Source organism: Lynx canadensis, chromosome A1, assembly GCF_007474595.2.
Source record: "Lynx canadensis isolate LIC74 chromosome A1, mLynCan4.pri.v2, whole genome shotgun sequence".
Classification (NCBI taxonomy): domain Eukaryota; kingdom Metazoa; phylum Chordata; class Mammalia; order Carnivora; family Felidae; genus Lynx; species Lynx canadensis.
In genome coordinates this window covers 73480040-73503191 of record NC_044303.2, presented here as the reverse complement: position 1 = coordinate 73503191, position 23152 = coordinate 73480040, and the positions used below count along the sequence as shown (strand labels likewise).

The 23152-nt window shown below is 40.9% G+C and overlaps 1 protein-coding gene across 6 annotated transcripts in view; it reads right to left on the bottom strand.

Annotated features, from left to right (window-relative positions):
• Window positions 1-23152, bottom strand: part of TPP2 (tripeptidyl peptidase 2) — a 67951-nt gene that overhangs the window by 5722 nt on the left and 39077 nt on the right. For 3 of the 6 annotated variants that reach the window (XM_030313668.2, XM_030313693.2, XM_030313685.2), the window contains exons 16-27: window positions 21696-21802; window positions 19640-19794; window positions 18408-18524; window positions 18066-18166; window positions 17352-17448; window positions 15944-16081; window positions 14387-14631; window positions 14052-14130; window positions 11845-11883; window positions 6242-6393; window positions 5026-5122; window positions 3856-3986 (exon numbers count right to left, since the gene is read on the bottom strand). In XM_030313668.2, the coding sequence (XP_030169528.1) occupies window positions 3856-3986; window positions 5026-5122; window positions 6242-6393; window positions 11845-11883; window positions 14052-14130; window positions 14387-14631; window positions 15944-16081; window positions 17352-17448; window positions 18066-18166; window positions 18408-18524; window positions 19640-19794; window positions 21696-21802 (1458 nt within the window). Of the gene's footprint in view, window positions 1-3844; window positions 3987-5025; window positions 5123-6241; window positions 6394-11844; window positions 11884-14051; window positions 14131-14386; window positions 14632-15943; window positions 16082-17351; window positions 17449-18065; window positions 18167-18407; window positions 18525-19639; window positions 19795-21695; window positions 21803-23152 lie in introns of all 6 variants that reach the window. The other 3 variants (XM_030313701.2, XM_030313677.2, XM_030313710.2) reach the window with 2 other exon arrangements.

Sequence of the window (23152 nt, the reverse complement as noted above, 5' to 3'; positions counted from 1 at the left end):
TAGACTTTCATTTATAAACAGAGCAAACACTATATGACGCTTACCCTGGACGTGCACTTTTATATACAGAACTCATCTGCAGTCAGAATAATTCTATGAGTAAGATACTAGTTAGTAATCATCCCCATTTTGCCAAGGAGGAAGCTGAGGCACAGAGTTCTGTTCAAGGTCCTACAGTTAGGCAGTAACAGACGCAGAACCTGAAGCTACTTCTGGACAGCCTGCTCTTAGTCGCGATGGTAACATGGTCCTGCTGCAGGGCGGGAGCCGTGTCCTTCTGATGTATTTCAAGTGCCCAGACAATGCTTGGCAGAGACCAGAAACTCAATAAATCATCGCTGAATGAAATACAGTAACAACCTACACTCCAGGGGACAGTGTGAGTCTTTAGGATACTTGCTGATCTGGGCATTTTGTCCAACTCATGTCCTGCACGTGTGAGGGCAATGAGGATTACAAGCGCTGGGTGCGTGTCCCCGAGGCACTCAGACACTGGTGAACAAACTGTGTAAGAGTGAGAATGATTCTGAAGGACCCGGAGTGGAATGTGCAACATATGAAATCTGCAGGCACTCTAAAATCAACAGGAATTATAGCGTGAAAGACAATTAAGATAAGAAGCCAAAACAACCTGTTACAACCCAACAAAGTCACCCTCCTTAATACATCTGCAAAGTAGATAAAACTTTGCCAAAAAAGGTGCCTAAGACTTTCAGCCAAGAGTTGCAAAGCTTAAAAGAACCAACTTTCACTCTCTCTGTGGAAATGCGCCTGGGAACTGCTTGGTTACTCCAGACTCAGGAACAAAAAGATCTAGGAGCTGTAGGGCACGGACGCAGCTTCTCCTCTACCGGGTGCCCGGCCAGCCGCCGTCTGAAATGTCTTGCCACCAGCACCGCATTTATGCTTTTACAGCAGCTGAGGAGTGGGACACAATCACCGTCCCCGTCTTGTGCCGGAGAAAGGGGGCCTTGGAACAGAAGTGGATCGGCAAGGCAGGTTTGATCGTTCACGGCAGTCCTGGCTGGACCCAGCTGCCCCGGGAAGGGCTGGAAGGAGGCAGAATTTCAGGGGTGGCACAGGTGTGCTGTACTTGCCAGGCCTGGATTAAGTTACCCACAAGACCCCTATTTCAGTGTTCTCTGATCCAGTAACCTGAATCCCACATATCTAGAATATTCATTCCCCACCCTCATCTAATTTAGAACTGACCACGTACTTTCATCCACGAGGCTTTCTCCACTCACAAGGAAGTCAGCTCTGCTTCCCATGGGCTTTCACACTTTAAAGTATTCATTGTAACTGTCAATCTTACCCCACCTAGCAACTGCATCTTCTGTATCAGAGCGCACGCTTTCTAAGAGCGTCCTGTTCATTTTTTCACGTTCCTCTCAGTGGTGCTTTACTGCAGTGTCTGCTCCACAAACATCTTTGAATCAAATCTAGTTAGGGTACCGATCAAAGTGGCGATAGCCATATTTTAGGAGGAGCTTCAATCAGATACTTTAATGGCCTAAATAAATTAAGTTTAACCGAAACTTGATACCGGATCACCTGCGAAAAGCTCGTATCATTTTTAAGACCACAAAATGGCTATCGCAATTTCTGACACACGCGTGACCACAGTAAAAACAGTTTTGCATGGAAATGAGAAATGAATGCTGGGCTGCTGCTCCTGCTCGCCGGCTGCTGCTACAGGAAATGGAAGAAATGCGGCCCGCTCCTGAGGCCCTCGCCCCAGAACAAGGAGCCCCAGGCCTGGACGAGGCCCTCTGCTCAGAGTGGCGTGTCTGAGCCCATCGTGGTTTGGCCAAAGCAAGGGCCACGGCAAATACCTTAATTATAAGCATGGACAAACCGATCTAAGGTTGCCAAAGACTAACCAGCTTCTCTTAATTTTCACGTCTGACGCCTCCTTTCTAGTTTTATCCCAGCAGGTGTCAAAGTCACTACAGCTACAATCTTTAAAGCCAGGATCCTATCAGACTGTTACTTTTTGACAGTTACTGGAATCAGCACCTGAGATAAAAACTGTGAGAAAAAAGGGACTAACAAGATTGAAAACACAACTACTCTGGGTCTTGTGAGCTCACTTTAATCGCGAATTAAGAGCTTCCTCCATGGACAGTAAGATTTAGGAAAGACAGGCCAAAGTATGAGCAGGGATAAACGGACCTTAATATTTACTGAAATTTCAAAATGAGCCCACGCGTGTTATTTCCTACACACACAAATCTGAAGAGATACTATTTTCCCAAACTAAGAAACAACAGATGCTAGGAAGGATGGGGGCAGCTGATAACAGATATCGCAGTGAGGTCAAGGCAGCCTCAAAGGGGCCACTGTCTCTGGCAATGAGCTTCTCACAGGTGATCAAGCCCAGACGACTCCTGAAAGAGGGTTAACATGGAGTGGAATTCAGGTAGTAGGGTGCAGTGTAGACTACTCCAGCGGGAAGCCAGGGGCCCCATGGGGGACAGAAGACATTGGGATATGGCTGTGGGCTGAGATGTGGATGCCTGAGGACCAGGACAAGGGGCTTGTCAGCAGACGGCAGTTATGAAGGAGATGGAGGGGAGGGGTCGGGCCGAGAGACAAAGGTCAGTGGCGTGGGAATCTTCTCACGACGAGTGGGAATGCAAGGGGCTGCTTATCAAGACATGAAGGGGCCCAGGCCAGGGCAGAGCAGGTGTGATCAGCTCTCCCACTTCCGGCTCCGGCACCCGAGGCTGGCCACGCAGTCTCTGAGCCTGTCTGCTCTTCTGCAGATACGGGGTAAAAACACTCCTACTTGGTATGTCTTTTAGAAGATTAAGTTTAAATAAGGTCACGTATTTAACATACCCCAAAGATTTCCCTGTACATACCCGGCACTTCAGAAATGGACAAAACAGCACCCTTTGAGACTGTTCCCTTAGAAGGTGGGAAAGGGTGCGCACAATGCCAACAACCTAACCTGAATAAATCTTATTCTGCTTAAAAACTGTAACATTCATAAGAGCTACAGCATTAGTACTGCCAACAGTTCTAGCAATTTAGAACGTAGCGTAATGCCAAGAGTTCCGGCAGTTCAGAATCAGGAACTTCATGTAGAAAGAAGGATTCTGCCCAGCAGACGGAATCCTGAAGAAGAATCGCAGCACTTCCTGGGCGGACTCAACACTTCTGGTTCATTCGTCACAACAGCTGTAAGAGGAGGCGGTGTTTCTCCCCTTGCAGGTAATGACCCTCGGGTGAACATGAACCAAAGTGACAGAGAGGAAAGTGGTACAAGAGAGTTCAGGGAAGGCAGAGGTGAGGCTGAGGGACCCTCACACAACACATGGGGGCCACATGCTCACCCACCACAGAGCGGTGCCTCGCACTGGGTTTTATTAAAGCTAAACCTCCCTTTCCCTTTACCGCACAGAATACTCTAAAGCCGGTTCCTAACTCAAGTGGCTATGATGGTTTCAATCTAACTTTATTTCTATTTGGGTTACCAGGCATTACATACTAAACCTGGGCTTTTCACACTATTGGTCAATGAGCAGTTTAGAAACTGATTTTGCAGGGTGTTAGGTGTTTGCCTCTGCACATGTCACATTCACACTGATTCCCAAATGGGAGGACCGCTAGGTCACAGCTACTCAAATCTCTCCAGATCAGCAGCACCAAAAGGTAGAGAAGGCAAAGTCCTTTTCTTTTGCTTAAATCTCCAACAACTGGAAAGAATTCTTACAAACTATCGACGGGTGGATATTCAAATACTGATAATTCTAGGGACACAACAATTCTCAGAAAAGAATATTCTCCATAATTTTAAAAAGTAACTAAGAAATGAGATGCAAGAAAGATTATTTACTGGTTAGGTACTTTTTTATAGTAGCTGCATCGGGCCTGGGGTCAGTCTTCATCGCAATATAAACTGCGAGGGCCGTCTGGTCTATGTGAGAAATGACAGCATTTGCAGCCTCAACAATTTCATTAAGTCTTTTCATTCGTTCCTAGGGAGGAAGAAAAAGAAGAAATCAGAAAAGAAATGGTGTCAGCGAGTCCATCCAAGTCCCTTCACTTCCGTCTCAAATGCAAGGGTGGCGGCTCCAGAGTCAGGGGCCGAGCCCTCTGCTGGCAGCAGAGGGTGTGTGCTGCCTCATAGTGTGGGGGCTGCAGTGTCAGCATCTCTAGAAAAGACCTCATTCACATTCCTCACTGATGTTAAATGGTGCAAATAAGGGAGGTAAAAGGTGGTCATAGAAATGTAAACAGCTTTCTACCCAGGCAACTCCTTTTCTGGGCCTCTTAGAAACATGACCTGCTATGTTACTCTAGCCGCACACCACACGGAAAGAGAAGTAAAACAAAACAAAACAAAACAAACCCAAAAAGACCCCCCAAAAAACAAACGGGCTGATGTACAAATTCTTCCTAACTTATTACTAAAACCATGAAGGTGAGAATAAACGAGAATGTACCCAACAGTCTAACTATACGGTCGCCATGGTGCTCCAGGTGCTCTCAGCGGTCTTCTCTTTTGCTAGTCTCAGAGGTCTCCCTTCAACACCTTCAAGTTCACTCTGCACCCTTGACAATTTCTGATTGGCCACGAGCACCTTCCTACCGGCCATCATTACCAGCGAGAGCTGGTCCGTGTTAAGATAGCTTGGAACTATGGCCAATTTTAAAAGTGAGCAAAGTTCATGAAAAGCAGGAATTCTTTTGCTGACAGTGTTTAGATCTGCAGCAGGCCAGGACCACTGCTCCTGAGGTGAATGTCAGAAAAGTGATCCTTAGGATATCTTTATCTATTCCTCCTCCCACTGATGAAAACTGTGAGCGGGAGTCTTAGGCTGACCTCACAGGAATGAGTACGTTCTGTAATTACCTTCAAGAAAATAGTCAATACAACATTCAATTTGAGGAAACAAGTTTTCATTTGGCAGAAGCACAAAACAAATAGAAAACTGCATTTTCACTAAACATACAAACTGTATCTCATGTTACAAATAAAATAAAATACTCCTATTAAGATTGAACACGTCCAACCTTTTCAGCATCCAACTGATGAAGTCTTGCAACGTACAGAGGAAGATAATTAGGATATGTTTCTTTCAATTCATTATAAATGTCACTAGAATCCAGCCTATGTATATAAGAGAGAGAGAAACATTTCTTTTACAAAGAAAACAATTTGTCTTCTCTATTATTTAACATTATTTTGAAGTCCCAATCCATAACATAAGGAAGGCATCACTGACAAGAATTATCATTATTTGCCGGGAGTATAAATAAAAAACAAAAATAAATAAAAAACAAATATAAAAAACCCCAGAGAAGCAAATCAAATTGAAAATTATTTCAATTAAGAGTTCAATAAGAGGGGCGCCTGGGTGGCTCAGTTAATTAAGCGTCCAATTCTTGATTCTGGCTCAGGTCATGATCTTGCAATTTGTGAGTTAGAGCTCCACATCACAATTGTGCTGACAGAGGAGACACTTTGGGGAATATGGCTCTGCACCTATGACCTATGACCTTTAAGAATGATCCAGGGTCACCTGGGTGGCTCAGTGGGTTAAGCGTCTGACTCTTGATTTCGGGGAAGGGCAGAGAGGGAGAGAGAGACGGTGAGAGAGTAATCCTAAGCAGGCTCCATGCTGTCAGCGCATAGCCCAACCTGGGGCTCAATCCCATGAACTATGAGATCATGACCTGAGCTGAAGTTGGACGCTTAACTGACTGAGACACCCAGATGCTCTTAATGGATTATTTTAAAACACTGTATGTATAAAAATGTCCGGCACAGCATTATGGAGAAAAGCTATAAATGTACATGCCAAAGTATATGCCAAATAGAGTATTTAAGTAGGTTACATTTCATCAACAGGACCACCTCCTACATGGTCATTAAAAATGGTATTTTAAAGGACTATCAAATGACCCAAGAAATGCTCATCATCAAACAGTCACTGGAAAACTAGGACACAACATCATTCATACTGCTACATGTGTAAATACAGAGAAAATAATGATAGGACAACAACCACCCCTGGAGAGTAGGCAAAAAAGTGATTTTTATTTTCTTCACACATCCTAATAAAATTCTCTTCTGAGAGCAAATCAAAATTAAGTGATTAAAATAAAAGCACGTCTAACCCTTCCACCCACTGTTAACATTCCTGAATATGGCCTATGAACCTGTACGTGACACTGTCGTAACCAGAAAAATAAGTAAACAGAGGATCAAAATCCATTAAAAACTTACTTTGTCATCCACTGAATTTTAAGATCTCGTAATGCTTCAGTAAACTCTTCTTTCAAGTCCTTCTCTTTTTCTGACTCTTTTTCTTTATCTTTGCCGCCATTCTTAGTCTTTGTTGGCGGAGATATTAGGTAGTAATGAACAGGGATCACATCCTATGAATGTGGAAAGAGTCTCAGATTAACATGCTTCATTTTACATAATTACAATCATTTCAGTACCTGAATATCACATAACACAGGCTGCACTGAGTTGTACTACATTATATTCCAGATCCTAAGGGCCACAATACATAAACATTTCCAATCTGTGGGGCTCCTGGGTGGCTCAGTTGGTTAAGCATCACAACTCTTGGTTTCGGCTTAGGTCATGGTCTCACGGTTCGTGGGACTGCACCCCACGTTGGGCTCTGTGCTCAGTGTGGAGCCTGCTTGGGATTCTCTCCCCCACCCCCCGCCCTTTCCCCACTTGCTCTCTCTCTCTCCCTCAAAAAAACTCAAAAACAAAATCCAATCTGTGACCAAAGGAATTTTCTCTCAAACTTTAAAGTACTGTCGCTTCTAAATCTCCTCTAAAATAAAGGAGGTAAAGGACACTTGGCTGGTTCAGTCTGTGGAGCATGCAACTCTTGATCTTGGGGTTGTGAGTTCGAGCCCCATGCTGGGTGCACAGATTACTTAAAAATCTTTAAAAAAATAAAGGAGGTAAAAACAAACTTTCCTCCATTTGAGTGTTTTTGTATTCTTAGTTTTACCTAACAGACTAATTACAAAAAGTACTAATTATGAAAGTCTACTGACCTTTCACATCTTATACCTGAGAAGGGAAGGAAATACTTAGAATTTTAAAAAAGACCCTCTTTTCTAAGAAAATTTAAAGAAAAATTTTTTCATTCAATCGACAGGACTTATTGAGGCCCTGTGAGGCTCTACAAGGTGAAGAACAAAGCAGACAAGGCCCTTCCTTGCCCTTGGGGAACACATCCCAGTGGGGCAAGACAGACAACATACAAGTAATGAATAGTTTCGGCTAATCCCACATGATAGGAAGAAAATGAAACAGAATGCAGGGACAGAGAGCAGCTGCTCAGTACCGTGGGGGAACAGCACAGACACAGTGGTGCTGGAACAGGGACTACCCCGTCTAAGTCAACCCACATGACCTAAATGGAAGAGCCTCAATGAACCTAACCGACCCAAACGAGGAGAGGGAGAAGAGTCTGAAGACAGAAGAGGAGGACGTATAAAAACCCGAGCTTGTGGACACGGCAAGAGCAAATGGGCAGCAACCATAGTAAGTGGGGCTGATGGAATATGGCACAAAAATACAGATTTTATTCTAAATGCAAGAGGAAGCCTACAGGACAGCTGTAGGCAAGGTAGTGGCATGATTAAAGACTTCTTTCTGCTCTTTGTTTAATGACTTTGGATCCGACACAGATGAAAAATGTTGGTTTGTTTTTAATAGCTCTTCATACTATTTGGAGAATGGATGATAGATGGCCGAAGTCAAGAAGGAGGGAGACAAGTTAGGGAGCAAAGCTAGAATTCCCAGCACCGCCCTGATGTGAAGAAGAGGCTGTAGAAGAGGAAGAAGCGGATGGATTAGAAATCCATGATGCAGAATTGACAGTGGTGTTGATGGGGTTGCAAGTTGGGGACAAATAAGACTGAGCAGGGCTGAGGGAGGGGAAGAGGAAGCCCAGGCCTTGAGCCAAAGCATTCTACGGTTTCAAAGATGCTTGGGAGTGAGGGAGACGGGCCCCAGAGGGGCTGTGAGGACAAGCGGGCAGAGAGGAGTGGTCAACCAGGGCCTGTAGCGGGGGCGGGGCCTGCCACAGAACCCCGAAGAACCAAACGGCAGCAGTGGCTGCTACCACGGCAAGAGATGACAAGAGAGTAGTTGTTTCCATGGACAGCGGGGGATAAGGGCTGCCTGGGAGAGATGCAGACAGAGTGGGAAGTAAATAGGCACAGACGGTTCGAGAAGCTTCGCTTGGAAGAGAGCAGAGAAATGTAATTCTAATTACATCTATTTTCCTCTATTCTATGAAAGCACAGAAGTCTTTACTGATGGAAACTAATGCATTATCTGGGAAATCAAACCCCATATTACACTGGCTAATCTGTTTCTGGCACAATAACCAGGTGCCCTTAATTAAGTCATTATTTATTAGGTCAACTTCTCCAACTCTATCTTCAGGTTTATATTAAAAACGCTGCTAAATTCAAACCTTTTATTTGTTTTAATTAACAAAGTTTCTAAAACTGAAAAAATTATGTTATCAAGAAGACTTTTACTCCCCTAATCACAGTAATCTCAGAAAAAAACTTTACACGGGTTAAGTCAAAGAAAATAGTATTGCAAGCCCCCACGTTCCCCCAAATAGGATTTTCAGGTGTAAATACAACACGGATATCCCCACGTTAGCAATTCTCACAATTAAATTTTATAAGCAACTACTGCTGCAGTTCTGACAGCATTCGGACGTCAAACGGGAGCCACACTTCAACAGGACCCGTCTGAAGCCCGCTAGGACCACTGGGAGGACGGAACCACACACATCCATCTGCAGCCATCTCAGGGCCCCGCTCGGAGGCCGGGAGCCAGCACTGGCGAGCCAAGGTCGCGTGTGCAGAGTGAGATGGGGGAAAAGAAGCAGGGGTTCTGCTTGGGCCAGCTCCTTAGGACCCTGCTACCCATCCTTCCCCCCCTCCTCCTGAGGTCGCCTTCCTAAGTGGGCACTGCCCGGGCAAAGCTGAGTTCAAGCATCTGCAAAATCTGAGTTGTTAATTAACCATCAGGTTCTTCTGGGAAAGGATCACTCACTCAGTGTCATCCGTGCAGCACAGACAATCCACTGAAGAGTTAAGGGGCAGAGACAGCCTCGAACGCTGACCCTCTGACTACAGTCCTATTCTCTTTGGAACCCACTGCACTAGAATGTGGACACTTGCCTGCAGGAGGCAACCTTGTTGGCCGTGTTGACTCTACTCTAACGTGAGCCTCCCTTAGATCCCCTCCTCCTTGCCTGATTAGGGACAGGGGCAACTGTCAGGATGGGAAGGAGTCTCTGCTGTGAGGCAATTCCTCCTCTGAAGCTCAAAGGTAAGGCATTTGCTATTACATTTTAGTACAGAAGAGAGAAAACAGAATTGAATTTAAAATGAGCAACCCATTAACTTAATGTACGATTAACAACGAACTCTAACAAAGATCTATAAATAGGAAGAAATGGGGTACCATGGCAACCATAAACTATCAGTAAAAGCACGAGACAGAGAATTTATGATGAATGACCTTGAAGTGGGGGGAAACCAAGCTTTTGTGATCAGCATTTTAATTATTAAATATTAAATATGTCAAATTAGCTATTTTAAGTGTTAATAAAATCCTATAAAATATTTTGGGACAGTAATTTTTTATTACTAAAAATTATGAACATGGCAGGTTTAATTCCTAATCAACAGAAAAATTGAGTTATTTTTTGTTTTATCATGTTTACTTGTTCTTTTTGTCAATATTTTTTTAACTCACTTCTCAAGGACTTAGTACAGGGCCAGTTTAATAGAAATCATTTTGTGCCATTAAATCTTGAGAAATCTTGATTATGATTTAAAAAGGTAGGCAAGATGAATCTTCAGAGCAGAAATGCTGAAGTTCTCTATAGTTGATACTTAACACAATTTTTTTTTAAAAAAACATCCATTTCAGCTATTCACCAAGTACTTTGACAGTGTCTGAAATGAACCATTTCCTTTAGAAAGTCCAATCGACCCGCAAAACCAATAATTATTCTTTGGGCAACATAACTGCCATTTAAATTTTGGTTCAAAAATTATAATTTTCTTCTTAGATTATTAATGGCTAAACTCAAAACTTTAATGCCTTCACACAAACTAGCTATTTTAAAATCACTATCATATTTGAATGCTATTTATCATCTGTTGAAAGTAACCATATTCTTTCATACGACAATGAACTTAAAAAAGGTAACCTAGATTTTCAAATCAAAAGTCACTGAAATACAGAGGAACTATACACTGAGGGCTATGCACCAAAAGCTAGCTGGTATTTTGTTCAGGCAGTAAATTAACATATACATCTTTTTGGTAATGGGACTATAAAACTATAATAATGATTATTTTTAAAATAAGAGCTTCACACGTATTTGCCCTGAAGACAGGGAGAAATGGGAAGAGGCAACTCTAGCTGCCATATCCGTTATATAAAGCTTTCCTAACCAAGTAATAATAACCTTCTTACTCATTTAATGGTTTCCTTACACAACCGAATCCAAACAAAATCCACCAAAACTCCCAGAAGAGCAACCAAAATATACAATAGAAAAAAATCCCAGCTATGCCTCTGTGATAAGCACCTTCTATTTTTAATGGGCTTCTAGAAGACCTTTTTCTCATTTTTTGAAGTAGTGGCTCTCAAGCCATTTTCAGGACGACCCAAAGATAAACAATCTATAGATAAAAAGAAACTCATTTTAGGAGTCTGATGAACGGCACTTCTTACTTTATTCTGTTTTCATTTTGAAGCTGGCTACGTCATTAAATGAATGTACATGGCCCACAGATGGGTCAAGATCTCAGCTAGAAATACTGGTCTACAGTGAAGTAGATAGTCCTCTATCCGGAAAGATGATTCCCAGTGGGGCGTTTTGTTTGGACAGTGTTTACCATTGCATAATAACATATACATTTCATAAGTCTTTTTAAATGAAAGAATTGTACCTGTTCTAAAATGGTGATTCTGTTTCACATCACTATGAATTAAGAAACAGTGTTATCTTTTGTCTTAAAATACAAATTCTCCGTGCAATGCTTCCTGCCTGAACATGAGAAATCATGAAAATGCTGACTGAGGCCAGTAGGTCTTCAGCAGAGAGCTCACTGAACACCTACATCCCTTTCTCTAAGTACACCCCAAGTTGAATTCTGCCTTTTTTGAGTTCAATTTGGCTCCAGCAGTCAATCGGACATTGTCTAATAAGTTGCAGGGAAGTCGATCAGTCACACACGAGTTATGGTCTTAAACCTGCTCGTGCTCTTAGCATAAGTTTTAATTTTGGGTTGATGGTCCGTATTTCCATTCCTCCTGCCCACTGCTCTGTGTCTGTTCTTCTAGAACTAAGACGACACCAGAGCAGGGAATACATTTTTTTTTTTCCAAATACCTTAATATTTTAATGATCAAATCTAATTTAAGAATGTTTTTAGACTTTAAAAATAATTGTTTTGGCTTATATAACTACAAAAAACAATTATATTCATTTCTCTGTAGGATTTTAGATATGCAAATTTCAAATATGACCATTTGGTATCATATCTGTAGTTAAGAAATGAATAGCACTAATTTTTTTTCTACACACATATAAAACAAGGGTCTTCCAGCAACTGATGGCAGGAAAGAAAACTTCAGGAAAGTAGTATGTCAACACTGATAAGCTAAAAGCACTATGCCGCAGAACTTAAAGAAAGGAAACTAAGGGACAGATTTTTTTTAAAAAAGATTACAGTAGTGACAGAAAAAAAGTTTAATTAATACGCAAATAAGGCTTTAAGACATCTTTTTTAAGAACTGACAATCAGTACCTTTTTAAATTTTCCTTGTCGTTTTGCTGCAGACTGCCCCTGGGAGTTAGAACGACATTCTGTAAGAAAACATGCACAGTCTACACAGGATGGAGACACCACCTCGGTCTAATTGTCTTCCGGTTTACGTCTCACCTGCATGTGTCACAGTGCTTAGAAGGGTCAGGTCTACGATCACAAAGGCAGGCTTTTCAAGAAAGCAACACTGCCACTCTCATTTTAATAAAAACGCACTCCAATACGTTACTCCTAAGGGCAAATGTTTTTCAACTCTGTATTCAAAAAATTGAGGACAGCAAAATCCATTAGTTATCAAAACACTCTTGAAAAACATTAAATTTAGTGGACGGTCCAGAGTCTGATTTCAAGGACATCACAATCACACACGCCCAGGCATCCTCATTCAAGGTGACCATGAAAGGCAGAAGTGTAACAGCAGTCACCTTCCCAACTACCACACCGGCAAGCAACGCGACTAGGGAGGTAAGAGTATAAACAATGTGCTACGAGTATATGAACTCTGCACCTTTAGGTTTTTGCTCTCTTTCAGAACCATCGACCCCTCAAGTAATTACCTCGTAAGTAGTAAATACAGTTAATCCCACACTTTTATCATTTAATTTCACAACTGCCTCTGAAAGAATGTAGCCAGGAAGTACTATATCTCTCTGAACTGCTAAAAGTGCATTTTTAATAACAATGGTTTTCCAAGGAAGCAGATGTCTGAGAAGAGTTATCTGGGTGAGCATCCCAGTCTCCCCATCTGGGGAGCCCCACAGTGGAAACAGCCCTGCTGTCCAGGAAGCGAGGCCCACAAGAAAAGACTGCGCTAGGACTTCTTAAATCTGCATCTATGAATTCCAATGTCAGTGACTACTGATTCTCTTCAAATGACACTCAAGTGTATACATAAAAAAGTACAGTTGACCCTTGAACGACGGGGGGCTGGGGGCACCAACCCCCCACCAGTCAAAAACCCTTGTATAACTTCTGACTCCCCCCAGAACTTAACTACGAACAGCCTCCTGTTGACTGGAAGCCTTAATGATAACAGAAACAAGTAACATATCATTTTGTGTATATTCTTACATTAACGTAAGCTAGAGAAAAGAAAATGTTACTGGGAAAATCATAAGGAAGAGAAAATACGTCTACAGGATTGAACTGTATTTAGTAACGTAACAAAACAAAACACCCACAGAGAATTTGACCCTTGCAGTTCAAACCTGTGTTGTTCATGGGTCAACTGCAGTATCCACTGAAATGAGACTCAAGAAATATCAGGGCAAACGAGTTTTTCAAAGCACAAAATTCCTGAATTATGCTTCTGTGACAGTGATAAGTGACCTTTGGTTCAACAGTGGCAAGAAGTTTAAGTATACTTGTTAAGATGCGTGAGATCTATTCATTTTGGTAACGGCATTTATAGACTCCAGTGTCAGGTGGTAGGCTACTATTAAAGAACTAATGCTAGGGAGAAAAGCAAAACTGTAAGAATGACAACTTTCACTGGCACTGAGCTAACATGATGACAGAAGGTGACAGACCCATATAGATAATAAATTTGTAATGAAAACAGATGGAAAAGTTAAAACAGGTACCTATCAAATTGTAACATTTATCTCTAAAATGTAACAACCAGAAGTATGTCTTTAATAACATAATTTTGAAACTATAAAGGCAATGCCAAAAGAAGTATCTTGTAATTATCTACACAATTACGCAAAATTCCAAGAAAGAAAGGTGTGTACTAGTGAAAAAAAAATACTGTTCATTAGAAATAATCATTCTGTTTTCTCAAAGTAACCCTAGAAGATCTGACTTATTTCTAGATCCACAATATTATGTCAGTTAAGATCATATAAAATGTTCTAATTTTAAACGTCCCATTCACTTAAGCCAAGTTTAACCTACATGAGTCACAGGAAATTCAAGTGTATTAGCCATGCAACGTAGGGTCAGTTCTGAACCCGAGTACTTAGGCTTAGGAAAAAGAATACTAAGTATTTTAAAATATAATCAAGTATTAATTGACTTTTCCAGTAATTTGGGAAAAAAACTACCAATCCCCCCCCCCCCCCCCCACCAAGGAGATCTTCTCTTTTTTCTCTTTTACCCATTCTAAAGTGTGGGATTAATTCCCATCTTTCAAAGAAATGGAAATTTTGGAATAGGTAATTTCAGTATTAAAAAAAATGGATACTTACAGCTTTCTTTCCAAGTTCAGTCTTTGATAACGTTAAGGATCCTGCAAGGTAGCATCCAGGTCCTGCCCCTTTAGGTATCCTAATACAAAAGTTTAAAAGAGAAAAAAAAGGAACTAAAGAAAAAGTCTCACAAAGGTAATCGGAGTAAACCATCAAAACAACTGTAATCTGAAATAATTCCCGTAGCTCAGATTTCAAAAATCAAAGGGAGAAATCATCTTAGTCTAAAACAGTATGTGACAATATACTGTAAATTGAGCCCAATGTAATGAACTCACATAAAAACAGTACAGTATTTAGGACAGACATTAACTGTAAGCAACGCTGCCACTTACTTGTCATCGGGTAAGGAAGTAACAAAGAATGGTTGATTATATTTGGGTGGTAATGTCAAATTACTTGATTTCTTCTTTCCTAGAAGTGCAAGGCTATGATTTTCATGAATATCTAAGCTCAAGGTATTAGACAACCTATGAGAAACAATAAATGGAAGATCTTTAAGACGTTCCAAATCACTGATCTGCTCATGACGGATCTGTAGTCGAATTGTATAATCTCCTTTTTCCAGTTTCAAAGAATACTAAAAAAGACAAAGAACATTGGGAAAAGTACGGGTTAGCCAAGTAAATGGAACTCAGAGTAAGAGAATAAGCAGGAACAATCAGCACACACAGAGCATGCACACACTTGCCTGCACACCAGGGCTGAGAGCACCATGTGAACGGTCCACGGCCATGTGCAGACTAAAGGGTAAGGGAGCTGCGGGCGGGAATGCCTCCCAAGCCCTCACTTTGCCACAACAACAGGCTATGCTCATTCTCTCAGCTACACCAGTGTCTGCTCAAGACTGACGAGAGCCATGATTTTCTAGTTTGTGAGTCTTTAGAACATGGATAAAACGCCACCAAACCTAGCAAAACTGAGGTGCTGTATAATATCTAAGACCAATAATGCGCACGTGTGTGCGTACACAGCGGGTCGTCTTTATCTTACAGCCAGAACGCCGCACCTCTTTATCCCAAACAGGGAGAACAGGGAGCCAGCAGAGATCGAGGAGTACAAATCCACTACGTTTCACCCAGTCAGCCTGTTCAGGAGCGTGGAACGCCATATCCTGCATCGGCACTTTCTCTCGAGGAGATTGTAAACAATAAAGTAATGGCACCGTGTAACCCAGTCTGCACTGAGGAGGTGGGGGGAGCTGGGATTGCTTTGAGAAAAAGGAAATCATTTCCTGACTAGTGAATTGAAAAAAACCTGCGCAAATTATTTTCATTATCTGGCATAAGATTATAGATGTTACAGGAAATACCTCATTTCTTGGTAACGATATTTTAATCGGATGAAATTTCTACAAACTGTTTGAATAAAAGATTTTTTCCCCTTGAGACAATCGTACCAAGCACAGTGCTTGGCATATAGTAAGTGCTGAGTAAACAGCCATGTCAGGAAGAAATGAATGTCAAAGTTCTAGTAAACTGAAGACACTGCTGTAGTGCTTTTCACCAAGTTCAGACCTGGGATCATTTCAAGATGCTCATATGACCTTAGATGATCCGCTTTCAGCCTTCAGATGGGTGGAAGCAGTGGGAAGGAAGGAGAAATACTTAAAATAAAAAGCTATGCCGGTCAGCGTCTGCAGGCATCACCTGTGCCCTCCTCTACCCCAAAACTTGAATCAGCTGACTTTACATGGCTGAGAGGTTGTCACAGTCTATTTTATACAAGACAACTAACTGAGCTTCGATTGGTATGTCGAAGAAGTAAATACAAAACTATATGATTAAAAAAAAAAACAAAACAGAAAAAAATTACCATAAACAAGAAATCAGACATTCATTATCTCAGGAAACAGCCTCTGTTAATTCTAAAAATCACTACTGATTTCATACCTGATGTGGATAGGCATCTCCCGAGCCCATTTGTCTTTTGTTCTGGTCAAATATAATCCACAGTTGGCTGTCAAATTCTGATTCATACAATAGTTCACAAAGTAGTGGGCAGCTTGGAGTTACTTCCCCACTCTTGGGCTACAAAAAAAAAAACGAATGATTACTTGACATGATTTACGTGATTTCTGATGTAGATCTGCAAAACTGTTATTGATGAGATTTTTACATTAAAAGTATTAAAAACAGGGCGCCTGGGTGGCTCAGTCGGTTAAGCGTCCGACTTCGGCTCAGGTCATGATCTCAGTTTGTGAGCTCGAGCCCCGCGTTGGGCTCTGTGCTGACAGCTCGGAGCCTGGAGCCTGTTTCGGATTCTGTGTCTCCCTCTCTCTCTGCCCCTCTTCTGTGCTCTCTCTCTCAAAAATAAATAGACAATAAAAAAAAAAAAGTAAAAAAAAAAGTATTAAAAACATTTCCTTTTGGTAACCGATTTTTAAAATGCAGAACATCCAATATTTTGGCAGTAATAAAAAATATTTCTCCTTTACGAGTTTTTAAAAATACAAACCCAGCGATTTGTATGCATTAATGAATATAATATGTATCCTCCAGGACCTCTAATTACTTGATAAAACTGAAATTTGACAATTCACCGAAATCAATCATCTCCTAAACACTAAAACCAAATTGATATTATGTTCCAATAAGCATTCTGCTGAAATCTTACTGGTCCTACATAAATTCTCAGATCCCACATTTACACTAGTCTCAACTACCTTTTTTTTTTTTTTTCAACGTTTATTTTTTTTATTTTTGGGACAGAGAGAGACAGAGCATGAACGGGGGAGGGGCAGAGAGAGAGGGAGACACAGAATTGGAAACAGGCTCCAGGCTCTGAGCCATCAGCCCAGAGCCTGACGTGGGGCTCGAACTCACGGACCGCGAGATCGTGACCTGGCTGAAGTCGGACGCTTAACCGACTGCGCCACCCAGGCGCCCTCAACTACCTTTTACTACTCATTCAACCCAAGAGTTATTCCGACTTCTCATGGTTTTAATGTATGCTTCAGAGAAAGCAGTCAGGCCATCTGCCATAATCAGAAGGCATCTGGCATTGATGAGACGTCTAACCACTGAACAGTTATCAGTGATTACAAACACTAAGGTTCAAAGGCAAAGTTACCACTAAATTAGAGTTTATGACTTCAGACCCAAATGGGACTTAGATCGTTACAAATCATTACTTTCCAAAGAATAATTCCAAATTAACCACAGTTAATTACTTGACTCTTTGATACACACACGCACACACACACACTCAATCCCTTGTCCTTCCATTTTTGACTTTATGATTGATGAACAAAACCCAGAAGTTCATTTTAAGGTTATACTTCATTATATAAACACTTACTTGATGAAAGTTATAGGTCAGGATCATCTCATAAAGCTGACGATTATTTGGCAAAACATCTCTTGATCCTAAAGGTTTTGTTTTTGCACTCAGTGGTCTGTAATTAGACAAATGTATAACTGATTTAAGAGTTCATTCACTGAGACCAATGAAACTATAATCAACAAAATCTATGACGTGTCACAGTAAGTGACAATGAACATTCCTAAACTCTGTATATCTTATTATATTTTCAGTATATTTTATAGTATTTTAATATAGTATTCACGTAGAGAATTCTCCACTGACTGAACCAGAGCAATACATACTTTAAATCTTGTGAGGTTACAAAAACATTTTCAAATGTCAACACATAGTCAACACGTAACCAGATCCCAGTATTGGGGCAACTGCTAACACTGTCGAAGTAGAGACAGGTTTTGACTCGCACCCTCCTGTCCAAACTGCAGATGGCAACGCACACATCACAGGCTGGGTCCTGTAGGGGCCACACCCAGAGCTTTACTTCCATGTTATTTAAGGCTGGAAGCTACTGCTGGGGCTGCCTCCTTGAGGGCTGCCAGGATTCCTAGGCTGGAAAGTCAGAAAGTGCATTTGTATTTCCAGCACTCAGATGATTTAAGAAGATGAGTCCTTTCAAAGAGTGTAAGAGATGTCCCCACTCCCCACCACACCGATGCTCAACATCTGTAGCCCTAAAACATTTAAAGATACCGCAGTGTCTGGACCCAGCTCTTCAAGGTTATGCAGGGAGCCAGATCTTCATACTTCAAGGAGGACTGAACATCAAAACGATTGATTCCTTCTGACGCATGCTACAAAGGATATTTATCAAGTTAGATTCTCAAACTTTGTTGATAATAAACCATACTTTTAAACATTTGGACCTAAAATAGACATGTCTAACGCAAAGTTTGTAAACACCTATGAATAAAGACTACCGTTATTTCCAGAACCATAGGTAATCTGCACGTTAACATTTAAACCCAACCAGTGAGATTATTTTTCCCTAATGCAAATAAGTGACGTTAAAAATGATGGAAACATGGAACTTACAATGTTTAACTGAGGAGCAGTACACACTATTCCATGGAAAGAAATGGTGTAATCGATATTGACATCACTGAGACTTGCCCACCAACGAGCAATGCAAAACTCAATTGCTTTCCCACCCTGTGAAGAAAGATGAAAATCAGAGATGTATAATTCCCTTCTCTCACTTTCCTTCAAAGTACACAATATAAATAGTAGGTGTTTTAAAGCAATTCTAGCTTTCAAACTTTTCCTATTTGTACAGCTATGTGTGGAGTTAGACGATTATGGTTGCAGAGATAGAGTACAGGCATTTAAATACACAGTTATTTACTCAGAATCCTACAGTGCTTGTCATAAAAGATCTGAGGCAGCTTTTCAGAGCACATGAAATAAAACAATGATGAAAACAAACTGGAATAAAAACTTAGGGCCAAAGGAAAAGTTATAAGAACAATGATAAGAGGGGTATTTCAGCTTTGCAAGGCCTATTCAATACCCACAGTTGAGTTGCAGGCTCAGAGCTGCCTGGCAATCAAAGCAAAATGAAACTACGGTCATTTACATCTTTCTCTTAGAAAAATTAAAAGCAAAAACTATTTGAAGCACTGAGTTTTAAATTAGGTTTTCTAGTACTCGGTGCATTAGAAAGTTTAAAGATGGGTCACAGGACACTAACACATACAAGAAAAAGTAATCAGAAACATAAGATCCAGGAAAGATGATACAACTAACTGAAAACACTACGGAAACAGGTCTGAGAAAGAACGCCGGCTCCTGCAGAGGACAAACGACACCACGCAGGAGGGGCCCTGCCACGCAGCAGCCCTGCGGGTGGGAAGCGGCAACAGCTTCACCTCTACAGCAAAACAGCCTCATGGATTCTTAACTAACGGGGCATTAATAATGCAACAAGTAGAAAACATGAAGAAAAACATAAATGAGGAAATGATCTGTGTGACGAGGAAAACAATCCACTTCGGGGTCCGTGTCGTAAGGCATCAGAACCTAGCAGACCAGCACTTTTCTTCACTAAGTTATCGAAGAGTTCAAACAATATTTACCTCCTGCTTGGTCTCCACTAACCCACCAAGACTACCCACCTTCCTACTTTACTTATTCAGCATCAATAAAATATGCAGTCCCAATATGCTCTATACAAACTATAAAACCAAATTCAAATACTTAGGTTTGGCCCACAACAAAAATAAAAAAAGACATCATTTTAGGATTTCAAACTATTAATTGAAACTTACTAAGACAGGAAAAGCTTCAGTCAACGTCCCTTTTTCCGGAAGGGAACAGAACTTATAGAATTCATGACTTCGATACGCCCTCTGCTTCACCAGCTGCACTGCGTGGAGAACAAACTTGGCCGACACCTCAGAAGAGCACGAACACACAGTCACCTCTAGAGTCAGATGGGGGGGAAGCAAAGCTTTAAACTGATAGGATTTAAAAAAAGACATACAAGTATTTTAATAACGCCAACTTTTTAGAAAACGACATACTGTCAATAAAATAATATACTCAAAGGAAATGCGCGGATTTTCTCAAAAACAAAGAATCAACAGAATGAATAAAGATAAAAGGGTAGAAGACTCGACTACGGAAAAGAAACAGAACAGCATTAAAATGAGCAGCCGCCATGCTGCAAACTCCAAACACCACGGAACAGCAAGCTATCCACAGATGGACACGATTACACAAAACCCTGCTCCCCTCTGTTGCTTTGAGGAAAGTTGCTTTAGCTGAGGACCAATCAATTCCTGATAAAGGATTTTAATTTTGGAAACCTCTACTTGTTACCATACCTAAAGTCCATTAGTATCTATTTCTTCAACTTCACTGACAACTTTTCCTAGTCTCTCCCTCCCGTCTGCTTCTAGAAAGTATGACTGTCAGAACTGCATGTGCTTAGCTTTATTCTGAGGCTGAGCTGGAGGCAAAGCCACAATCCCTGTGAGGCAGAATCAGCATCTTATCTAATGAACACCCACTCTAATACAGGAAACTTAGAGCAAGGCTTAGTCTCTGGTTCCCAAGGTCAAGTGGGCACAGAGCTCTGTGAACCTAATCAATTGCTAAGAACACAAAACCTAGTGTTAGGACAATATTTCTAATTATTTGAAATAGGAATCATCTGTTGTACATTTCTGGGTTTTGTTGTTTTTTGCCCCCCCACCACCTCCCACCCCATTTTACCGAGATACAGTGTATTTGTTATTGACAAATGACATTGTGTGTAAGTTCAGGGTGTACACTGTGGGGATTTGATACACACACATATATTGTAAAATGGCTATCACAATAAGGCTAGTTAATACATCCATCACTTCACACACTTACCAATTTGTTTTGTGGTTGTGAAAATATTTCAAACCTGACTTTTAGCAAATTTCAAATACATAATAAAGAACAGTTCACCACAGTTACTGTGTTAGACATTAGATTCCTTGAACTTATTCACCTTGTAAGTGAAAGTCTGTACCCTTGACCGCCATCTTCCCGTTTCCTTGCCCTCCCCCAGCACACTGCTGATCTAAGACTGCTATATGCTCTGAGCTACTTCCATTCTGGATCATCCAATAAATTCCTATAAAAATAACCCTGTTTTCAATAGCAACCTGAACAAATCATAATTAGAGCATTATAATTACAGGCATTAACCGTTAAAAAGATATCAGATTCAATACTAATCAACCATAGATTTTTCCTTTAGTATTATTAGTGTACATTTTATCAGAGCTCAGTATTAGACAATTCCATGGGCCCTATATGGGCGGTAGCCCAGAGTTCTCAACCATACAGCTCTGACTCTAATCATTAAGAGACAAAGTATTATACTAAACTAAGTTAAAAAGGGGCGCCTGGGTGGCTCAGTCAGTTGAGTGTCTGACTTCAGCTCAGGTCATGATCCCACAGTTCGCGGGTTCAAGCCCCGCGTTGGGCTCTGTGCTGACAGCTCAGAGCCTGGAGACTCCTTCCGATTGTGTGTCTCTCTCTCTCTGCCCCTCCCCTGCTCGTGCTCTGTCCCTGTCTCTTCAAAGAATAAAAAATGTTAAACTAAGCTAAAAATTTGAATATTAAAACATCTTAAAATAGCCTAGATGATTTGATGTATGAATCAATGCAAAATAGTACAAGATCTTATTAATGTTTTAAATCTAACAGCAAATCTAGAGTGTCAGAGGTAGTACTGTCAGGAGAAAGGCCCATACTAGAGATACACAAACTTTCTGTGGTCCAATCCCAGAAAGGATAGAACGTACATAAAGGTAAGTGGTCAGGACGGACTCAAATGTTACTTACCAGCCCATGTTGCACCCTCAGGAACCTCAATAAAATGCCTTCGAATTTGACCAGGTTTAAAATGTATATCTGTCAAGGCCAGATCATAATGTGATGATTCGTTTACTCTGAAAATAAAAATAAACAGCTAAATGTGACACTGTCACAAAAATGTCTTTATATTATAAGCCCACCGGTACTCTAGATTTTAACATTAGAAATAAACACAGTTCATTGGAAATAAACACAGGGATTTAAAAGCTGGTTACAAAACAGTTCGCACAGTATTCTCATTTTTGCAACGTGTTAGTAGTGATAAGCTCTGGATAGCCCAGGATAGTGATTTTTCTCCTATTTACTTGTCTGCTACAATCTGTCTGCAAGACACACATACATGGATCCTTCATTCACAGGATTTCCCAATTACTAGAATCTAAACTATCGTGAGTCCTAAATATTAAAATCAAACGTAATGTTTTGTGTCACTGATACGGTCTTTTTTTTTAAGTTTATTTATTTATTTTTGAAAGAGTGTGTGAGCGGGGGAGGGGCAGAGAGGGAAAAAGAATCCCAAGCAGGTTCTAGGCTGTCAGCGCAGAGCCTGATGAAGGGTTAGATTTCACAAACCATGAGATCATGACCTGAGTGGAAATCAAGAGTCAGACGCTTAACTGACTAAGCCACTCAGGTGCCTCGTCACCGATACTATCTTATAGCTCTGAGACTGGTATTAAACCTCTTTATATAGCTTCAAAATACGCCATGCTATAATGACACAGTAAAGAAGAAAAGTACTTTCACAGCATTTTTGTAAGAAATCAATGACACATAAAAGTCAAATATGTAATTACCCACTATTGAAACCTAAAGAGTATGCTAAGGATAAACTGTAGTCAGTGTGACAAACATTTAATGAGTGCCTACTATACCTATGGGGTCCTGTTGTTAGGAGCTTCAAATACAACACTGAATAAAATATTTTCCTTTGCCCTAGTCAGTCTGGAGGAGACAGAAAACTACCAAAAACGTTTAACATAATATGCTTGGGGTAGATAGGAAGTGTTAGCAGTAAAGAAAGAAAAGGTACTTGGTTCGTGGAAAAGCTTCCTGAAGGAGATGATGTCTCAGCAAATTCCTGAATCTTCTATATTATTTTGTCTAACTTCCTACTGGACTTCCAGGGAAAATCTGAGAATTTAAGTGTTCTGTAATTTCTCCATGTGTATGTCACTTTTTATCTCCAGAATCTCATCCTAGGTTTCTTACAGGCTGAGACCTAGGGCATATTTAATATTTACCAGTGTAACTAACTCAGTAGAAACCATTAACTGAGAACTTCCCGTTGTTTCCAGAATTCCCATCTCGATCTCGTACTTCATCTACTAAACAATTTGTTTTGTTCCGAATATACTATGTAATGGGCTCCACACAGGAACTCGTAGGATACAGTCCCTGTGTCTTCAGCGGGCTCACAGTCC